The 19,826-nt window shown below is 40.9% G+C and overlaps 1 protein-coding gene across 1 annotated transcript; it reads right to left on the bottom strand.

The window, feature by feature from the left end:
• Positions 1 to 8,142: 8,142 nt before the first annotated feature.
• crbn (cereblon) lies at positions 8,143 to 16,845 on the bottom strand. Its single transcript, XM_028970647.1, has 11 exons — positions 16,693 to 16,845; positions 15,354 to 15,460; positions 12,341 to 12,543; positions 12,116 to 12,271; positions 10,615 to 10,756; positions 10,343 to 10,405; positions 10,160 to 10,244; positions 9,962 to 10,077; positions 9,414 to 9,478; positions 9,213 to 9,344; positions 8,143 to 8,767 (listed from the first exon to the last, which is right to left on the bottom strand). Exons 1-11 carry the CDS (start codon positions 16,832 to 16,834, stop codon positions 8,590 to 8,592), a joined length of 1,389 nt encoding a protein of 462 aa, XP_028826480.1. The 5' UTR covers positions 16,835 to 16,845; the 3' UTR covers positions 8,143 to 8,589.
• Positions 16,846 to 19,826: the final 2,981 nt, after the last annotated feature.

Raw genomic sequence — 19,826 nt, 5'->3', positions numbered from 1 at the left:
TAAAAACGGGTAAACAGTTGCATGTCAAAACCTTTATTCAAATACAAACAGTGAACAGTAATACTGAGAGTAAAAAATTCAAACACTGACATTATCATGCCATCTTAGTTCAAAACAGTATTAAAAATTCTTGAATTGACCATGATGGGACTATTTAGACTGTGGACAGTTTTCCATCTTTTCATTTGCCACGACAAACAAACTAAAACTGCTGCCAATCGCACGTTTAGCAGAGCGAGAAAGAAGGGGAAAAACTGGCCTCGTCGACGTGACAGTAAAGGAGTAAACAACTGGTGAAGCAGAAGTATAAAATGCCTTTTTTTTCTGTTGTTGGACTTAACAATGAGCGCTGTTATTTATTGTGGGTCCCATGTGCTCAACAGTGAGCTGCCCTTATTGGAGCAGTTTTAGCTTCAAACTTTGGGCTTTTCTCGAGAGTTGAGTCACATCCAACTCCATTATCGCCTTTTGAATGACCTCAAAAGGGTAGGAGAGGTGTGGTGGATAACTCATGTTCAATGAGTAAAACAGTCCAAAAAGCATGGCTGTTGCAATGGCCACATTATCCAGATCTTGAAGCACCACCTCACCCTCAATGATGATGCCAACATCAGAAAAGTCATTGCCTGGAGTCTCTCTGGCGAAATAGTGTTCAGTCTCTCTGGCGAATAGTGTACTGTTGTTTTCTCAATAGTACTCAGTGCAGTGGCCTCAGTCATGTCCTGTTAAAAAGAAATGTAAAATAAAAAAAATTAAAATAAATAAAAATAAATAAATATTGTGCAACCCCAAGCCATCATCTGGGGCCCGTTTTAGAAAGCAGGATTAACAAACTCTAAGTCAAAACCTCAACTCGAAGTTGGCCAACTCTCAGTTGTCAAACGCAGAGTTTTCGGTTTCAGAACTGGTCTTAAGAATTAGTTCAATCAACTCTGAGTCAAAGTTAACCTGAGTTACACTCGTGCATGAGGATATAAAAAGCCCTCATCAATGGAACACAGATAACGATTCACCATGACAACTAGTGGACAAAAAGTTAGTCCCCATTAGAATTGGACGCGTTAATGACTGCATATGTAGAAAATGAGCAGATTTTAAGAAGAAAAAGCAATACTGCAGCAGCAGCAAAAGAGAGAGAAAAAAAAGCTTGGTCTTGAATGTTCCACTCATTCAACAATCATATTCCATATGTTTTTTTGAGCGCACAGGTGCAACCCAACAGGCGCAAAAAGGACATGGCAGCAATTAAAGATGAAATATTAAAATACAGTTCAAACAGGTCAGGTATCACTTCCATCACTGCCAGTATTTAATATTGTCTATATGAAAGCCACATGTAACTGCCTGTTAGATATGCATCTCTCAAAATGTGAGTTTTCTGGATATGTTCAAATCTGACCCCCCATTATAGCCAACAGAAAGAAGGCTGAGGCCCGTAAAACAGGTGGTGGACCACCACCACCCCCACTCACAGAGGCTGAAGAGATGGCCCTCTGTCAAAACAAAACCTATTGCTGAGGGCATCCCAGGAGGGAGCTCATCAGATCCACTCAATTATAGGCTACAGTTCTCTGTAACTGGCTGCTGTTGCTCTCAGACATCAATCTATTCTAAGGAGACTCAGTAAAAAATGTGATGAGACATGCACTGTATTTAAACAAAATAAAAACATTAGATGGTGCACTGTTCTGGGAAATCATCAGCTGACTAATCTTCTTCTACCAGTTAGTGATGGTGTAATCTGTCTTGTGGAGCCCTCTACTATAACAGACCTCCATGCTGTTGTAAGTAGCTACACTTAATATTCCAATGTGTTAATAATGGGTGGAATATAAAGGAGAAATTCTGTTTCACTACAGGGGGATGATGAAGACACCTTATCAGCCGCCACAGAAAGGGAAGATGCAGAGAGGCCTGTTGAGATCTACACTTTTGTAAAATAACTTTGGTTTCAGTTAATAGTGGTGTTCTGCAATCCACCTTACAGCTTCTTTCTCTACAACAGTGCAATGCTGGAAATGATACGGGGTCCATTAATGAGGAAGAGGGTCCATCAACCTCCACAGCACAGCTTACCTCAGTAGGAATATTGTTCAGCATCCACAACTTACTATGACACTATGTTGACATGGCACTAAAATTCAACTTCATTTGTTGTTCCTATAGCTCCATGTGAAACAACTATATAAGGTGTACCTACAAAGCCAAATTGAGAAGTGTAATTTGAAAATGGAACACATCAAGCTGCAAATGAAAAAAACACAAAGAGAAATACAACTGCTGGATCATCAGTTAAAGGTGGTGATGTGCCCACATGTGGGTGATGTTTAATTGTATAAAAAGGATTAACTATACAACAATTGTACTTGCAGGAAATAAGATGACATCATAAAATAAGAGGCATTTGTCTTTCTCTGACTCTGGGGAGGTGACGTTTCAGTCAGAAATGATTGTGGCAGACCATGTCTCTAACAGCTCTCCCGTCTTGTACATCAGCAGGGTGGTTTGGATTAATGTCTGCATCATCAGGAAAAGGGGTAGGACATTGTTCCCCTCTGTGGCGATGTTGTGTAGAACTACACATGCCACAACGATGTCACAAGCCCTTTCTGAGGTGACCCTGAGCATGCAAAGGCACTGGAATCGGGTCTTGAGCATCCCGATGGTCATCTCCACCCGGGCTCGTGTCTTGCAGTGAGCTACGTTGTACCGTTGCTGTGGGCTGGGCTCATGGTCAGGGTAAGAGGTCAGCAGATGGTGCTGGCAGGGGTACCCTCTGTCTCCCAGTAGGTAGCCATCAAACTCTCCTATGATGATACAAGATACAATTTACAGATGTAGAATATTGATCAGGATAAAGCTGTACTATATATAAACTCACCACAGGCAACTCTTTCACTCAGGGTGGACTCACAAAATATTCGAGAGTCATGTTCAGACCCAGGCCACTTTGCTTCCACATTGCTAATCATGTATTCAGTGTCACTTAGGATCTTCAAGGGGAAGACAAATAATTAGCTGCAGCACCTGTATTGTAAAGTATATTTCATTTGGAAAGTTAAAAGCTATTATTTACGCTTACCTGTACATTAATGCTGTGGACAGATCTCCTATTCACATAAACTCCTTCATTTATTGAAGGAGCTATGATGGGAATGTGAGTTCTATCAATGCAGCCAATCACACCTGGAAAACCTAAAATGTCACATTGATGAGTGCTTCCAGTCTTCAAGCTTAAGAACCCACATTAATTATTGCTTACACTGATACCTGCAATTCTGGGGAACGCTTCCCTGAGATGTCTGGTTGTTCTGTGATCTGGGAACACTGCAAAGGTGCACAGAAGTCTTTTCAGTGCAAGGGTCACATTTCTGACAGCCCGACAGACGGTTGCCTTGGACACATGCTCCGCACCACCAATATTGTACAAAAAACTGCCATTCGCAAAAAAAAAACTAGGTGCTATACACAGAATTTCCACGATTGGCCATATTAGAGATGTGTGGACTGAGAATATTGCTTAAATAAATAATTGATGGTTGCGAAAAACGGAAATGCTCATATTACAAGTGTCTTTTCAAATATTAAAGGACTGATGGCACCATTTTCAGTCAGTCATAAAATATGCTACAAGAATGCTCCTTTCAGACATTATGTTGTCTAATTATTAGGGGTGGGAATTGGCAAGGACCACACAATATGATTACTGTCCCTATACATGGGCCACAATATGATTGCAGTATCCTAATATTGCGATACTGTGATACATGGCGATATATTGGGATATTCTTTAGTTCACTGAAAATGTTAAAACAGAGCTGAAATGCAAGATGCTGTGTATGATCTGGGTGGATAACATCACATTAATAATTTAGCCAAAACCTTTATTGAACTTTATTTTCTTTGCACTTTAAAACATTGGACAATTTTAAAATAAAATGCATGAGACTGAAAATAAGAAATTAAAGTGTCAAGTCAGTTATCTAAGGCTGGTGTGGTGCATGTAAAGGACTGAGCTGACATTTAAAAAACAAAGTGCATGTGCAAGCAGACATTGCTTATCAGTGAACACGGTGCAAATGAAAGAAAATAAAACAGACAGAATGCCGTTAATAAACTGAACTCTAACATTATTTGCACGTGTCCGCTATACTAAAATAAACATGGATCCAAAATGAGAGAACTCCCCTTGAAAAGAACTCCCCTTTTCATTGGGCAGTAAGGATTTTGAATCAGTTTAGAGAATTTCAGATCGTATTCTTTTATCCAGGGTTTGTCCAGACACCATGCAGGCGGTCTGTGTTGACATGTGACCAACGAACATTACATGACATGAGCGAGCGGGGAAACTTTCTTTTAAATTAATCAGAAACAAAGTTACTACCACAACAAAACACTGCAGGATTTGCGTTATATTTATGACTTTTTTTATCCCTCGAAACTTGAGTTTTCGGAATTCCTTCTAAGACACCACAACAATGTGCGAAAGTAGCTCAATGTTGTTAACATTAAACCAAATTCTCAAACATCAGTTGATGTAATTGGCTGTAACCTTTGGAGACATTTGATTGGCTACCTTTTGAAAAAAAAAAACAGTGCTATGATGAATGTTTCAAAAATTTACAAATAAATGTATTCACAAATATACATGCATTTTGATATAATATGCATACATTTCAAAACTAAACTAATCTCCATACTTTTCGATTCTAAAAAGAATTAAAACCTTCCTTAGGAATGCAATGTCGCAATATCACCTTGATGCAGTGGTCATGCTCTCTAACAACACTTGTCATCAGAATCGTATTTATCAGAATCAGAATACAAGAATACAATACAAATAGCGCATACAAGGAATTTGATTCCGGTAGATGGTGTCTCTCAAGTACAGAGTAGAAAAAAACAACAACAAACAACGACAATGGGCAAGGATGTGTGTAAGTGTTATTGTACAAGTTGTGGAATTTGTTTGTGCTGTTTATAAATAACTATATCTACTGAAATAAATAGGCAAAAAACTAAATCCTATATACAAAGTGTACATGAAGTGCAGTGTGCAATCTTGAAGGTGATTTGCAGTGTGAGTTTCAGCTTAGTGAGTTTAGGAGGGAGATAAATAATAGATGACTGAAGACACAGACAATGTATTTTGGTTTTAATTTAATCTTAGTGTAGTGTGATACATACGGTGCATTGCGTACCGTAGTGGTGATGTATGGATAGAGCGCTTCTGAAAACAAATTTGTAAAAGTGCACCCCACCCCCAACAGGCTGTAAAAGTTTAAGCTACAGACACTCAGCATTGAAAAACTGATGCTAATTATTTGGGTAACATTCCCTAACAGCAGGCAAGTTGTCACTGTTTGTCGCAGCACTGATATAGAAGGCCCTTTCACACATTATTTTGATTGCTGTGGTCCAAATCAGTCGGTGAGTTTTTGAACGGTGTAACATTTTTCTCTCTTGGTCAAAATAGGCAATTTTGGACTGTATTTGCGAGAAATTGGAGGGACATGATGGAAGTAAATTCATGCATGTTGGCTGTTGCCCTGACGATTGGCCTCATGGAAAATGTACATATCACTATTATTATTACTACTACTACTTAATAGGCTTTTCTAACCAGGTAAATTAATGTTGGACACATTAATACCTACTAGTTTTAAGATATTTAAAAAATCCCCTTATGTTTGTGGGGCCCCTTGGGTGGATGGCAGCCTTAACATTTGCCTATATTGCCTATGCCACAGGTCACCCCCTGCCCATTATGCATTGTAGGCTTTTTAGGACATTTTATATTTTTTTTTAGTTGAAATGGATCTCTTTTATCACATAATGTTTGTTGGCTGCCAAGCATGGACAGTCTGCTTCAAGTCATCCCAAAGATTTTAAATGCCAGGGGACAGTGATGGCCATTTCAGAACATTGTACTTCTGCCTCTGCATGAAAGTGAAATGATTGTGTGAAGTAAAATGTGTCCGCTGCTTTTAACCCATCTCCCTTGGTGAGCAATGGGCAGCCATGAAAGGCGCCTGGGGAGTAGTGTGTGGGGATGGTGCTTTGCTTAGTGGCATCCCATAAGTCCAGCACTAGTGTTGTTTTTGTTAACAAAATTTATGACAAATATCTTTGTCAACAAACATTTTTGACCTGATGAAGACAAGACAATACATAAATGCTGGTCATGTGATGGTCAACTAAAATGAATGTAAGACACGAATATGGGTCCGCTGCAAGATTTGAAAAAATTTAAAATAAAAACGTGGTGTGTCCAGTGTTAGACTGGCCATGGATGAAGATATTTAGTTGGTGGGGGGTAAATCAGGAATTTATGAAGTGATTTTTGGATGCAATTGTCATTATAGTAAAAATTCCATCCGTTTTCGTTGACTAAAACTAGACTAAAATGCTCAGAACTTTAGTTGACTGAAACTTGACTAGACAAAAATGAGTCTGGGTGTGACTAAGACCAACTAAGACTAAAATGACAGCTTGACTAGACTAAAACTAAAATTAAAACAGGCCACCAAAAACTATATCCAGCAAATATAGCCACCACTGCATGGATGCGTTTGTAGTTTTCAACCTGCTTTTTGGTTGTTGTCTTGCTGGAATATCAAAACCCTGCATAACTTCAACTTTGTGACTGATGCCTGAACATTATTGAAGAACTGAAGATTTTGTTGATATTGAATTCATCTGTCCCTTGACTTTAACAAAGATGCGGCCATCTCTAGTTTGCATATTGGGCAGACAGGGGGGTTGGCAATGTGAAAATGTTCATTATGAACAAGGTACACAAGGATCTGGAACTCTGCACGAGCTAAGCTAGACTCGTTTGCAGATTTTTCATCTGCATTCAACACTTTAAAATCACACATCCTGGCAGAGAAGCTCTCAATCAACTTCCACCTGGATGAACAGCTCTGTGGGATATCAACTTCCTAACTAACAGACCACAGAGAGTGCTAGTCAACAACACCTTCTCTGACCTCTCCATCACTTCCACTGGCTCCATCCATAGCTGTGTCCTGTCACCTCTTCTGTTCACCAAAGAGTCCTACCCAGACGGTCATCTAGTGAAGTCTCATATCACCCTAGCTCATTGCTTAGTGAGTTTGTGCAGTGGTGTGACAATTTTTCTCTGGAATTAAATGTGGATAAGAGTAAGGACATGGTGGTGACCTTCTTTTGTAAACAGAGGGTGCTGGTGACAGGATCTGTCAGCATAACCCACAGGCAGATAGTGGAGGATGTAGAAGAATACAAATATTTTTGATTGTACCCTAACACTTGTCTCCAACACAGCATACTCAGTACTTTTTAAACTCCTATTCTGTTGTTTTTCCATCGTCTATTTGAATCACTCCATCAGCCTGCAACACAGTGATATACAGTTGAAGTCTGCTCTAGTATGATCAGACTCCTGGTCAGCGCACTTTTACCCTTGTGTGAGTAGCAAAATACTATTTGTGAATTTTAGTGCCACTGGCAATGAAGACATTTGAGTAGGATTTCCCTACTCATAACTGCCTTAGCTCCATCCTAAAGGATTGGACTAACTTCCCCATTATCATTCAAATTCTATTAAAAATGAAGTTATTAGTGTCATAACTGCATCAAAAAGTGTCAGAATTTAGGATAGAAACTCTTCTATTTTTATTATTATGACAAATCATCACAGTTAGTCTTTAATCACTGTTTTTATTGCTACTCCCTATATTTTTTTTAACCAAATGGCTAATCCTGTGCCACGTTTTTTTCCAAGCTTGCTGAAGTACAACATCTTTAACGCCTAAGTCAGCAAACCTGATGATTCCTTTGGTCCATAATTTCACTCCATAATTGTTGTGTCTTGCTCTGGATGCAAGGTCTTCACATTTGGCTTATAAATGTGTTTCCCTCTATAATTATTGGCGAAGTGGTCCATCTTCTGTATCGCTCACTATCTGTCCAGTTTTTTTTTTTTTTTTTTTACACTACATCTACATGAGTGTAGATGTAGTGTAAATATTTACTGTAAGTCCAGACTGAAGACACATCTATTTACATCCAACTGAACTCCACTGTTGGCATAGACACACCCTCAAAGTATGATAATCTGCAATGATTTCTGTTCAAATTAAACACAAGGACAAATAGTCAGAACAAGGCAATATGTACTTTAACAGGAAGAACAGAAGAAATTCATCATATTTTGTCAGACAGGATGGCTTCCTTTTTGGTCATATATCTATGTGTACGTGGGTCTGTGTGTGTCAGCTGTACAGACACCCACCTTTTAATATATACACAAGCCATAATACAATCTAACTATAGTTACCCTAGTTAGACTCCTATAACAACATATTGTACTAATTTGGCAACCACAGCCCATTGGGGAAAACTTAATTAAACGCTGCACACAGAACAAATCTGGCCTCATACAGTTTTAATACTCTAAAACAAGCACGAGTTCATGAACTAATGTGTGTATGTGTGTCTACCCATGTTTCCATCCATCCCTCAGCTGCCTGTCAATGACAGAAGGAGAAGATGTGTCTAAAGATGAAATATCAAGAGTTAATGGGTTGTAGGATCATGCAGTAGTCAGAGGCAAAGCAGCCTGGAGCCCTCAGCTCCTTCCTCATCCTGGGGGATTGTGGGTAGTAGAGCAGAGCGTGTTAGTCCCCAGAAATTTTGAGGGATGAGGTCCTTCTTCACAGCAGAGAACTTCCAACCCATGTGAGATCCACAGGCACGGCACTGTGCAATGGTCCATGCATATCTACACACACAAATATACCATAGATACAAGGAGCAATATTGGGAATTGTGCATAAATAAAGAGTAACACTATTTTAAGAGTAACTAGCAATCCCCAAACATCTACATGAAAAGGGTGAGCATGCCAGTAAATTCACAAAGAAATTTCTCAAAAAGAGAGATGGAGTTGAGGGTGGTAGTAGCCTAGTGGGTAACACACTCGTCTGTGAACCAGAAGACCCAGGTTCAAATCCCGCTTACTACCATTGTGTCCCTGAGCAAGACACTTAACCCTAAATTGCCCCAGGGGGACTGTCCCCTGTAACTACTGATTGTAAGTCGCTCTGGATAAGGGCGTCTGATAAATGCCATAAATGTAAATGTAAATGTAAATGATTTAATGGACAGAACACAACATAGGACTGATAACTTATTTTTTTCAACAATCAGGTATGGAACTGGCTTACCCAGGGAACCAGCTGTGCAGAGTAGAGGGCCGACCAATAAGAGTGAGGTTGGAGGCTTTATAAACAGTCAGAGTCTCGTGCACGTAGCCATGGGGATTAACGTATGCTGCCATTGGTCCATACAGGGAAAGACTGTTGGGGAGACAGATCAGATATGACTTGCACCAGGACTTCTGGATTTGCATCTAGTTATCCCCTCACCTGAAGATCTCATTCTTGGTGGTAATTTCTGTTTCCTGGCACTGCTTACAGCACAACGATGTGCACTGTTGGTAAAAACAAACTGAATTGAAGCACAACAAGTAAACTGAAACAGTATAGTGATACCTGGTGTATAGTACAGGGGTAGGAAACCCGTGGCTCTTTCATGCTTACACTGTGGCTCCCTGTGGCTTTGGAAAATAGATAATAATTTAAGTGTATTTTATTTTTTTTATCCATCGTTTTTTTGATGTTTGAAATGTGAGTATTATTCTGATCTTGTAACATTAAAATACAATGTTTTTTGTTGCTCAAAATATGCATCGCAAATACCCTATATGTGTGTATGCCTTCCACCCCCACCTGGGCTGTTAATCAGGTTGTTCAATTAGAGTAGTGTTTCAAAATCTGAAGCCTCTATGGGGTCTGTCAACAGTTCTTTGCAATATTTAGTATTTAATGATTTGCATATGTTGGAAAAGCATTTTAGGTTAATTTTTAGACTTTTTACATTTGGTAACATTTGGTCCCCACCAACTCAAACACACCCTGTCCATGATATCCAGTTCACAGCGCAACCTCTGGATGGCACTGCCGATTTTAAGCAACTGCAGTCTCAGGGCATCATCTATGGGCAGACAGGCAGCAACCCGATAGGAGAAATCTGCAGTAAAGTGAAAACAAAAAACTAAAATGTGAAACATGAACTGACTGCACTGTGGGAAGTCAGTGCATGAAGCACACACCTATAGCATTTGTAGGAAGTGATTCGTCTTTGAGATTCTCATCCCACTCATGCAACTGTTGCTTTACTCTACTCATTAATGTGTCCTGAAACATAAAGAAAGACAGTATACATGTGCTTTTACAGAAGTAAGGATTGAAAAAAATATATATATATTTTTTTATTTGTGTGTGCTTATACTTACTGAATCATAAAGAGCATAAATCCAAGGTGGCCATGATGTCATACAAGCGAATCTGAGATTTCTCTGAAAAAGGTTAAATTAAGCGTAAACCAGTGCACTTCTGAAAATGGAGATGATCAGAGTAGATGAATGTTATGCTATTTGTAGAGTGTGTCTGAGACTGCAATTAATTCATGAACATTTAATGTGTTTTAAAAAAGTGTATGCAATTAATGCAGCCCCATCACGGAGCCTAACAAGAATTGAAAAGTGTAGGACTGTGTGTATGTTACCTGTCTATATGCAACACAGCGTTGACTCTGAGTGTGCTGCGTGGATGGAGTTTGTGTGTGCAGACGTGAAAGCAGCTGCAGACCAGACAGGGCACCAGGCAAAATCCGTTCAGGAAGAATCTGTACCTTTATCTGACGAATACTAACACACAAATAAAAGGCCAGACTTTTAATATACACTGACCTGCATACATAATATACATTGTTTCAATTAACTTGTCAAAACATATATTTTTAGCCCTGAGTTGTATTAATATTTTGTGTTGAAGATGGGAAAGTAGAACTGCTTCATTCTCAATGGAGAATTCTCAGTAGGGGCCAATCCAGGGGTCTCTTTCGTCCATAATGGATATTTACAACACATGCTGAATCAGGAAAGCATCCAGCATTAAACACACCTCTCACATGAACTCTTCACCATCCTACCATCCGGAAAAAGGTACCAAAACATTTGGGCCTTTACTGCCAGACTATACAAGAGCATTCACTATTAAACATAGCTGTGAAACCCAGCCACTGTTACAGTGTATTTTTTGTTGCTGATCCCAAGCCTGGGTAAACGGGAAGGATTGTGTCACGTCTGCGCCGGCTTGACCCACCACGTCACTTAGGGCTAAATAGACAGAGGGCTCTCAAGTTTTGAAAACAGCAGTCAAGTGGTCACTGATTGTGTCCAACAAGAATTTGTTGTAACATTAAAAGATTACTTACTCTCTGCTTGAAGTGATGCTTGAAGCTCCTATGAATGGGTCAACAAAATTTTGGGGCAGATTTAGTTACAAGTAGCAGAATAACGTGAAGACTCCAGGATGCCTCTTCATTGGTATTGCACCTAGATACAATATTTTCTGATTGGCTGTTGTATAGGCCCTTTCTTTTTTTGATTGGCTGGTAGTTGACAGGCTCTAGTGGAGATGTGCTTTTTTCATAGTGAGGTGCTGCGGTCTGAGAAATATTTGGCGCTGCAGCATATTAGCCTGTGGCGGGAGTGTTTGACAAATGACAAGAGTGACTGTAACGTTCAATGTATGACACTTGAGAGCCCTGTAGACAAAAGGGGGTGGGGGGTTGGGGGCTCTGTTGCCTACATGGATTTTACTTATTTTAAAACAATGACATCTGTATAATTTTTGACCATTTTTGCATTGTGACAGGGTGTATTTGGTCAGCAATGTTTAAGTAGGTGGTACACGTCAAAATAACTTTGCCAAGGTTTTTAGTCCAAACATTGCCCAAAGATTTACACTGCCTCCACTGGCCATGTGACACACACCTGCTATCCACATGATCTGAAAGGAAACATGATTTATCAGACCATGGCAATTACTTACATTGCTCTGTGGTCCAGTTCTGATTCCTATTATACATGCTTTTGGTGGTGGACATGGGTAAGCATGGGCACCCTGACCAGACTGCAGCTTCCACATACACAACAAAGTTTCCCAAGAGTTCATGTAACAGTTACAATAACAGACAGTTATCAGAGTGAGTATATATTTACCCATCTGCCTGCGTTCTCATCTCCTGCACTTTGAATCTCTGTCTGCCGATGGCCTTCAGCTTCACTGTCTCAATGCCGTGTTCCTGCTCCTCACGGAATGCGTAGATCTCTGCTGTGGTACCAAATTCTGCTTCCAGATCACCACTGTAACTGGGGCTAAACACACAAACATTTCACTTTCATTTCTGACTCCATTTCAGAGAATAATCAGAATGTGCTATTCACCTGTTCGCCAGAACAGCAAAGGTTCGATCATGTGTAACAAGGTTCCGGATCATGCTGACCTCATGTGGCCTAAAGAGCTGCAGAGGCAGCGTCTGACCAGGGATCAGCATGACAGTTACATGTGGCAGCACTGGGAGCCACTGAATACTGCCCTCATCATGCAGCGTACGTCCATGGAATTCCTCCATATCAGAGCCAAGGTACTGCATACACACAAAAAATTTAAGTGCTCAACACAAACATTTCCATTTAAGTAATCAACACAAACATTGACACGAATGGATTAATACTTATGGTTTTTGGAAAAAAAAGTACATAGTCATGAGACATGAAAAGGATGGGCTAAGTTGACATACAGTGGTGTGAAAAAATATTTTTTGATGAAAAATGTAAGAATTCAAAGAGGGGCAAACACTTTTTCACCCCACTGCATTTATCTAAACATTTAGTGGGGCATTAACAGGAACATTATATGATGTTGCACGGTGGATCAAACTATAACGTCATATTTTCAGTATATCAATTTATAGCAATTGTGAACACCATTGGCTGATGTGTCATTGCAACCATCCCTGTTTTTTTATTGTTGTGGTTCACTCAAGACCTCCTTCTTACATACATGACAATCAAAACCACAAATTCACTGCACAAGTCTTTTTGCCGGTAACTTTCCGTCCAGTTCTTGTTCTTTGTCATACGCTAGAATTTTCTCAGACTTTCCTCCAACCTACTTTTAAGTACATAAAATAGGTGGATGACTCATTTTTGAATGTAGTCTCACAGATGTCTGGGCAATGCTGTAGAATGATGGGTGCTTTGTATCTGTCTCTTCTGGAAAGCTAGGAATTTTGTTTAAAGTTTGTTTAGTAAAAGTGAAGTTATTGTCATTGTGAAACACTGCAGAACAGCCCACGGTGCATACAACGAAATATGTCCTCTGCTTTTAACCCATCACTGTGCAGTGTCCTCTGCTTTTAACCCATCACCGTTGGTGAGCAGGTGGCAGCCATGACAGGTGCCCGGGGAGCAGTGTGTGGGGGCGGTGCTTTGCTCAGTGAGACCTTAGCAGCTCAGGATTCAAACCGGCAACCTTCTGATTACGGGGCCGCTTCCTTAACCACTAGGCCATCCACTGCTCCTGTTTACTGTCTGTTTATGAGCTCAGTTGTAGGATTGTGCAGGACTAACAATTGTGTTGTGCATATCATGAAATCTGAGTAACTATCTCTTACAGGCTTTAGAGAACATTTTCACACTGCAGAGGCTCTATTATCAGCAACCTCATCTACCCCATATAGTCATCTATTTCTCAAACAAGAGTGGTAGGTGGGCTCTGGAACTGCCAGCCTGCTGTTAAATATTTGCCCTTACTACTCTCTACTCTCTGGACTGTTTTTGGCATTAAACAAGACTTGGATATCCCCTCAAAATACAGCTACACCTGCTGCTCTCTTTTCTGCCTATAGTTTCTCCCACACACCTAGGAAACCACAGAATTGATCCCTCACACCACTGCTTTTCATGCATCTTAAAATCTCTTCCTTTGAGTTCCATGCAATCTCAGTTTCTTCTCCAGTGAACATCATACTCATTGTAATATATCGCCCTCCGGGATCAGTTGGAGCCTTATTGATGAATAGGACACTCTTATTTCTTTATTTGAGTGCTGTGTCTACAATCAGCTATTTCTTCATCTGTCTTGAAGAAATCTCCTAGATCCTAACCAGTCTGTCTTCAGAACAGGTCATTCTACTGAGGCGGCCCTTCTGGCTGTTTCTGAGAAGCTATATGGAGCCAGATCAGCAAAACTTTCATCTGTTCTTATTCTCCTCAACCCCTCTGCAGCATTTGATTCAGTTAACCACAAGACTCGGGGCAGAGCATGGCAATGCTTCCTACCTTGATGAGCGGCCTTACCAAGTTACTTTGAAAGGATCCACTTCTGCTTCATGCAGACTCTTCACTGTTGTTCCTCAGGGCTCAGTACTCGGCCCTCTCCTTTTCTCCCTCTACACAAGATCACTTGGTGGGGCAATTTCCTCACATGGGATGACACACAACTACCAATGACACACATCTGCCCTTATCTATCAACACAGGCCACCCAGATAGTAGTCTCTAGTAATCTCATGACTGGATTACTGTAACTCCCTTCTAGCAAATCTACCTCTGAATGACATGCCACCTCTACAACCAATACAGAATGCAACATCACAAGTTTTCAACCTTCCCAAATTCTCTCACTCCACCCCACAGCTCCCTCCATTGGCTCCCAGTATATGCCTGCATCATATTGAAAATACTGATGCTGGACTACAAAGCGATGGGGTAGCACCAGCCTACCTCAGAACCCTTATTATACCTCGCACTGCACCTCGCAATCTCTGACCCTCCACTACTGCTTGCCTGGTCCCTCCACCGCTGAAGGTATGAGGAAGACAGTCATCTAGATGCTTCTCTGTCTTGGCCCCTAGGTGGTGGAATGAATTTAAAAACTTCCTCTTTAGAGAACTAACTTTCTTATAGTCTGACATATGTAAGAAAAACTTGTATTCATAGTTTGTGCTCTAGTGAACCAGAATGTATTACTTCACTGATGGTAACATGAAAGCATGCTGTATGTCGCGCCTGCCAAATGCCATAAATGTAAATGAATCCCCCAGATTGTGCTGAAGACTATGACTGTGAATTTTGGGAGTCTGTAGGCCAGTTTGAGTTTAAACCAACTGAGTTATATATGCATATTGTTATTGATGTTGTCCTCCTGTCCACCCCTTTCGGCAGCCATACCCTTCTGTTTACACACAATACCCAACAAGAGTCGGCCCTTCCTCTTATTTATGAAAAAAGAGTGTTGTCACATATAACTTATACTTTAATTGTTGCAACTATGTGAGTGAATACAGTAACTTACATTACATGCCATTTAAGCCCTTAAACCACCACTGTGGTTCTTAAGTGTGCAGAAGAAAAAAACATATTATGAAGGAATAGGGAGACACAAGCTACTCACTGCATGTGATGTTGGCAGGCTGGGGTCAAAGTTGATGATATTTGGTTTTACCGCGCTGTCACTGTTGTGATCCTCCATCTGCATATCCTCATCATCTTCCTCATTTCCTATATTGAAATGTCACAGATATACAATACACAGCATAAAAAAATTTGACGTGACAAAATAGGAATATAACAAAATAACATTTACAATATTCAAGATAACACAGCCCTAAATGTAAAGATATAAATGTAAATACAACAAAAAAACACAAAACTGGAAAATTGACTGTAGAGTATATAGCAAAAATGAGTAATAACTCATGTTTGAGTAGACGGCCATAGGCCATTTTATGTCACATCGTGAACTTTTATTTGCATTGCATGCACTGGTCACTGAAGTAATGCTGGAAGGTATCCAAGAAGCTGGAGCTGTTCTGGACTGAGTTGCAGCACCTTTCGCATCATTGGACCATCACACCCTCCTGTTGCTCCAGAGTGATAATTTCCAGTTTTTGCCCCCTCAGTAATTCCTATTTTCTGATTTATATACTGTGATTTACCTGGAGTCACAACATATGATGTTCCATTCGGTTGTGTATATGCACTGTTGTGGTAGTCCTATATTGTAGTTGTAGCAATGAAGTTGATTTACTTAAAAATAAAAAAAAATCTATTACGCCTCAAAATAATGTAGACCTGGCCTCATTCTTTTAGTACACTGTGGTGGTCATAACAATGGTATGATGTGGTTGTAAGATTGTTTCAAAATAAAAGCCCAAACCTAACCATTACCCTATTATCTACAGAATCATGAGAAAGTGCATGAGGTACATGGATTTCCACATGTAGCTTAACCCCAAGCTGAAAGGCGCTATAATAATGTAACTTAAAGCATTCCATGTCTTTCCATTGCGAGCTTTCATTTTGAAACGTCACAAATTGGACGAGTGTCTGAACTATTTCGAATTGGGACTCGAACCGATTACTAGTCCGTTTGCTGTGCTACAGTGTATCAAAATTACAATCACTTCACTTTTCGCCAACGTGTGTGCAAGTTCAGGGACACACATGAGTTTGCGAAAGTGTAGAGTTCTAGATTTTTGTTTAGACAGTATGAGAAAATCCAGCAAAGATCTGTAAGTGTCTTTCGAATACAGAACTCACTGCTAACTTTACTTTTTTTCCCACTGGACAGTATCAAACCAAGACAGCGGGTTACAAACTGTCCCTACATTTGTCACGAAAGGAACGCGAGAGCGTGTGTCGCAGCAGACGCATTCTGGGTCAGCGCTGGCTGCTCCACGTGATCCGTTCGTGCCAACGCCATCGTTGCGGTGCGGAGCGACGTGCCTTACCCGGCAGGAGCTGCAGCTGGTTGCCCATATTGTTATTGATGTTGTCCTCCTGTCCACCCCTTTCGGCAGCCATACCCTTCTGTTTACACACAATACCCAACAAGAGTCGGATAGGAGCGGCGCCGGCAGTAGGCAGCAGCATTACCAGGCGCCCCTGGCGGTGGGAGGACAAACATACACAGATGACACAAGAACTCATTGTGTTTACATTTACAGTATTTAGCAAACGCCCTTATCCTGAGTGACTTAAAATGAATATTTATAGGGACCCCTCAACCCCTGGAGCAAATCAATGGCAGTAAGTGAATCTGTGACTCTATGGCGTTCTGGTTCATAGGCCGCCTACTAGGCTACTGCCACATCACATCTAAATTTCATGTTTGAAATTGACCATTAATTAGGTGATCTACACTATCAAATATTTATTGTAAGTTTTTTTTATTGTACACTTCTAGTCAAACGTTTTATAACAAAAAATTGTATCCAATTGATAGCTTGAAATGGGAATATAAGATCTAACAGAGTTTAAAAACGTTAACATAAAGGTGAAAAATAATGTACATTTTACAAAAAGGCCTCAATAAATGTGTGCGTGCCAATAGAGGGTTGATGGTGGTATTCACTTGTAGTCCGCTAGGTGGCAGTAGGGTATATAGGTGGGAACTAAAAAGTAGGTAGATGGACCAAGTTTACTGTTTTTGACCTCCACAGTAGATGGAAGCAGAACCAGCTTTTTCTTTCATCACATTGACAACATAATGTATATCTATTTGAGAGGGATCCAAATGCTCGCAGCACCCTATGATTGCTACATGTTGCATTAGAGAACCATGGAGTAGCATCTTTCCCACACACTGCTCCCGGGTGCCTGTCATGGCTGCTCACTGCTCACCAAGGGTGATGGGTTAAAAGCAGAGGACACATTTTGTTCTGTGCACTGTGTGCTGTGTTTCACAATGACAATCACTTCACTTTCACTTTCATTAAAAGAGTGATGAGATAAGAGTGTCTGTGGCTGATTCAGGTGATAGGGAGGAGAAGGATTTGGGATTGGAAAGAAGTGAGAGGGCATGCATGGTTGTTGGTCTTTGGTGGAGATTGCAAGGTAATACACAAGAAGAGGAAGAAGTGGTCAGAGACATGAAGTGGGACAGTAATGAAGTCTAGTTTTTGTGAGACCAGTTGTTTCTAATCAGATTGGCAAGAAAAGGTAAAGTAACTGAAAATAATAACTACACAAGTTTTGAGCTGATAAAAGCACACGTCCATTTTAACAATTTCATAAGTTATATTGCGTTGAGCTGCAGTTGAGCTTGTTTCTTGCCCCAGTTTTGCTTCTTGGACAATATTAAGTCTCAACATTGGTTTCCGGTTTACTAGTTACAGTGTGCAGTGATGCCATTTTAAAATAAATTAAAATTATGTTATGATTAATCCTACTGAAAAAAAACTGTTAACCATAGCGTGGTGAAAGGAGCCTTGACTAGCTTCAAAACTAAGATATTGTCAGAGTATGTGTGACTATTAAAAAAAAGTAGAAAACATTTTTACATAGTTAGTAGGACAAATTATACCTCATAATTCATTTACAACATTAATATGAGCCAGGTTAATTCGTAATTAAACCTAGGCAAACTAAACTACTGACTTGTATTATAGTTTTAATTATTGTCCTATGTGGTTACATGCAGTTGCGAAATGGGTCAAACTCCGAATCCACCCCACCATCGACAGCCATGAGGCTGAGGTGTCAGGGGAATAGGGAGGTAGCCATCCATGGCCCCAGTGGGGACTGACAGATGATTGCCTGATATTGCCCAACAGAACAGGTCCACATCCCCTCTGGCATTGTGAAGCACATGTGACCACCCAAGGACACCAGGAAACTCAGGAGAGTTCTTGGTCCAGAAAAGTGAACCAGTGATGGCCTCAGGCCCGAAGAAGAGCAAGGATGTAGTTACATCCAGTTTGTAGTTCTGTCTGGGAAGCAAGGATGGAAGGAATGGACACAAATGCATGAATCACAAAGGGGATGCAGGAGGATTGGGAGCAGCTGGATGAAAGCAGGCAAGGAGAGAGGGTGAGTGTGGGCACTCTGAGTTGGGGAACAGTTGAGGAGGCCACACGACAGCAGCAGGAAGGGTAAGGTGACCCGGATCTGCCTGACACCTCATAGTCACTGCTGTCCAGTCCAGGGCATGATGCACGAGGGCCCAGGTCTTGTGCAGCTGGTGGAGCTGAAGGTTGACTGTGGGTATGGGTCCTTCTGCCACATTGGTGGGGAACCAGACCAGATGGTGACCAGTGACAGGCCAGTGGCAGCTGATTCCTGGCAAACTCCATGTGGAGGAGATGAGAGGACCAGGTTGAGGGGCAGGATGAACATTAACAGTGGGGTGAGCAGACACTCCCAGTGCAATTAATTACTGAACATGGTCTGAGAGGAGGTCTGTTGGGGATCCATGAGGGTGCATTATGAGATCAGCTGCCTTAGTAAATCTGTCCATCAGGATTGTGGTCTTGCCATTGGAGAGTGCCAGACCGATAACAAAGTAGAGGGAAATGTGGGACCAGAGGTGATGGGGTGGAGCGAGGGAAACAGTAGTCCCTTGCATCTCTGTGTGTCGGCCTTGTGATGCCATGTGAGTGCCACATTCTCAGCAATGTACCCAGAGAGACCAGACCACCAAAAGGTCCTTATTTTATGAGTTTCTGTGGTACCTGGGATGTCGTGCCAGTAAGTTGGTGAGTGAGCTCTTCATCAAGATGAAAGATGAAACAAAGACACAGTCCATCACACTTCCAGTGGGTCACCAACTTTCTAACTGACAGGCCAAAGTAAGATTAGATGGGAAATCGTGTTGTTTTTCTCTGAACTGGAACTCCACAGGGCTGTGGCTTATTTCTCCTGCTAAACTCACTGTACATACATGAATGCATAGCCATCTCAGACGCCACCTCCATTTTAACAACACTGTTGTGGTGAACCTGATCTCTGACAACACAGAGAAGGCTTACGTGGCGAATTTTAGGAACCTGGAGATCTGTTGCCAGGAGAACAACCTAAACATCAGCAAGTCTAAGGAACTGATCTACCAGTCCCTCTACATCGGAAGGACAACAGTGGAGAGAGT

The sequence above is a fragment of the Denticeps clupeoides genome, chromosome 2, assembly GCF_900700375.1.
Source record: "Denticeps clupeoides chromosome 2, fDenClu1.1, whole genome shotgun sequence".
In the NCBI taxonomy this organism is placed as follows: domain Eukaryota; kingdom Metazoa; phylum Chordata; class Actinopteri; order Clupeiformes; family Denticipitidae; genus Denticeps; species Denticeps clupeoides.
The sequence above is the reverse complement of the archived record's forward strand: the minus strand, read 5'-3'. Positions and strand labels throughout refer to the sequence as shown.

Coding starts and splice junctions, on each gene's coding strand:
- crbn (XM_028970647.1), bottom strand. CDS start 16,834: ATGCTGCTGCCTACTGCCGGCGCCGCTCCTATCCGACTCTTGTTGGGT. Junction 12,544..15,353: donor GCCTGCCAACATCACATGCA/GTGAGTAGCTTG, acceptor GTGTGTATGCAG/TACCTTGGCTCTGATATGGA. Junction 9,345..9,413: donor ACCAAGAATGAGATCTTCAG/GTGAGGGGATAA, acceptor TCTCCCCAACAG/TCTTTCCCTGTATGGACCAA.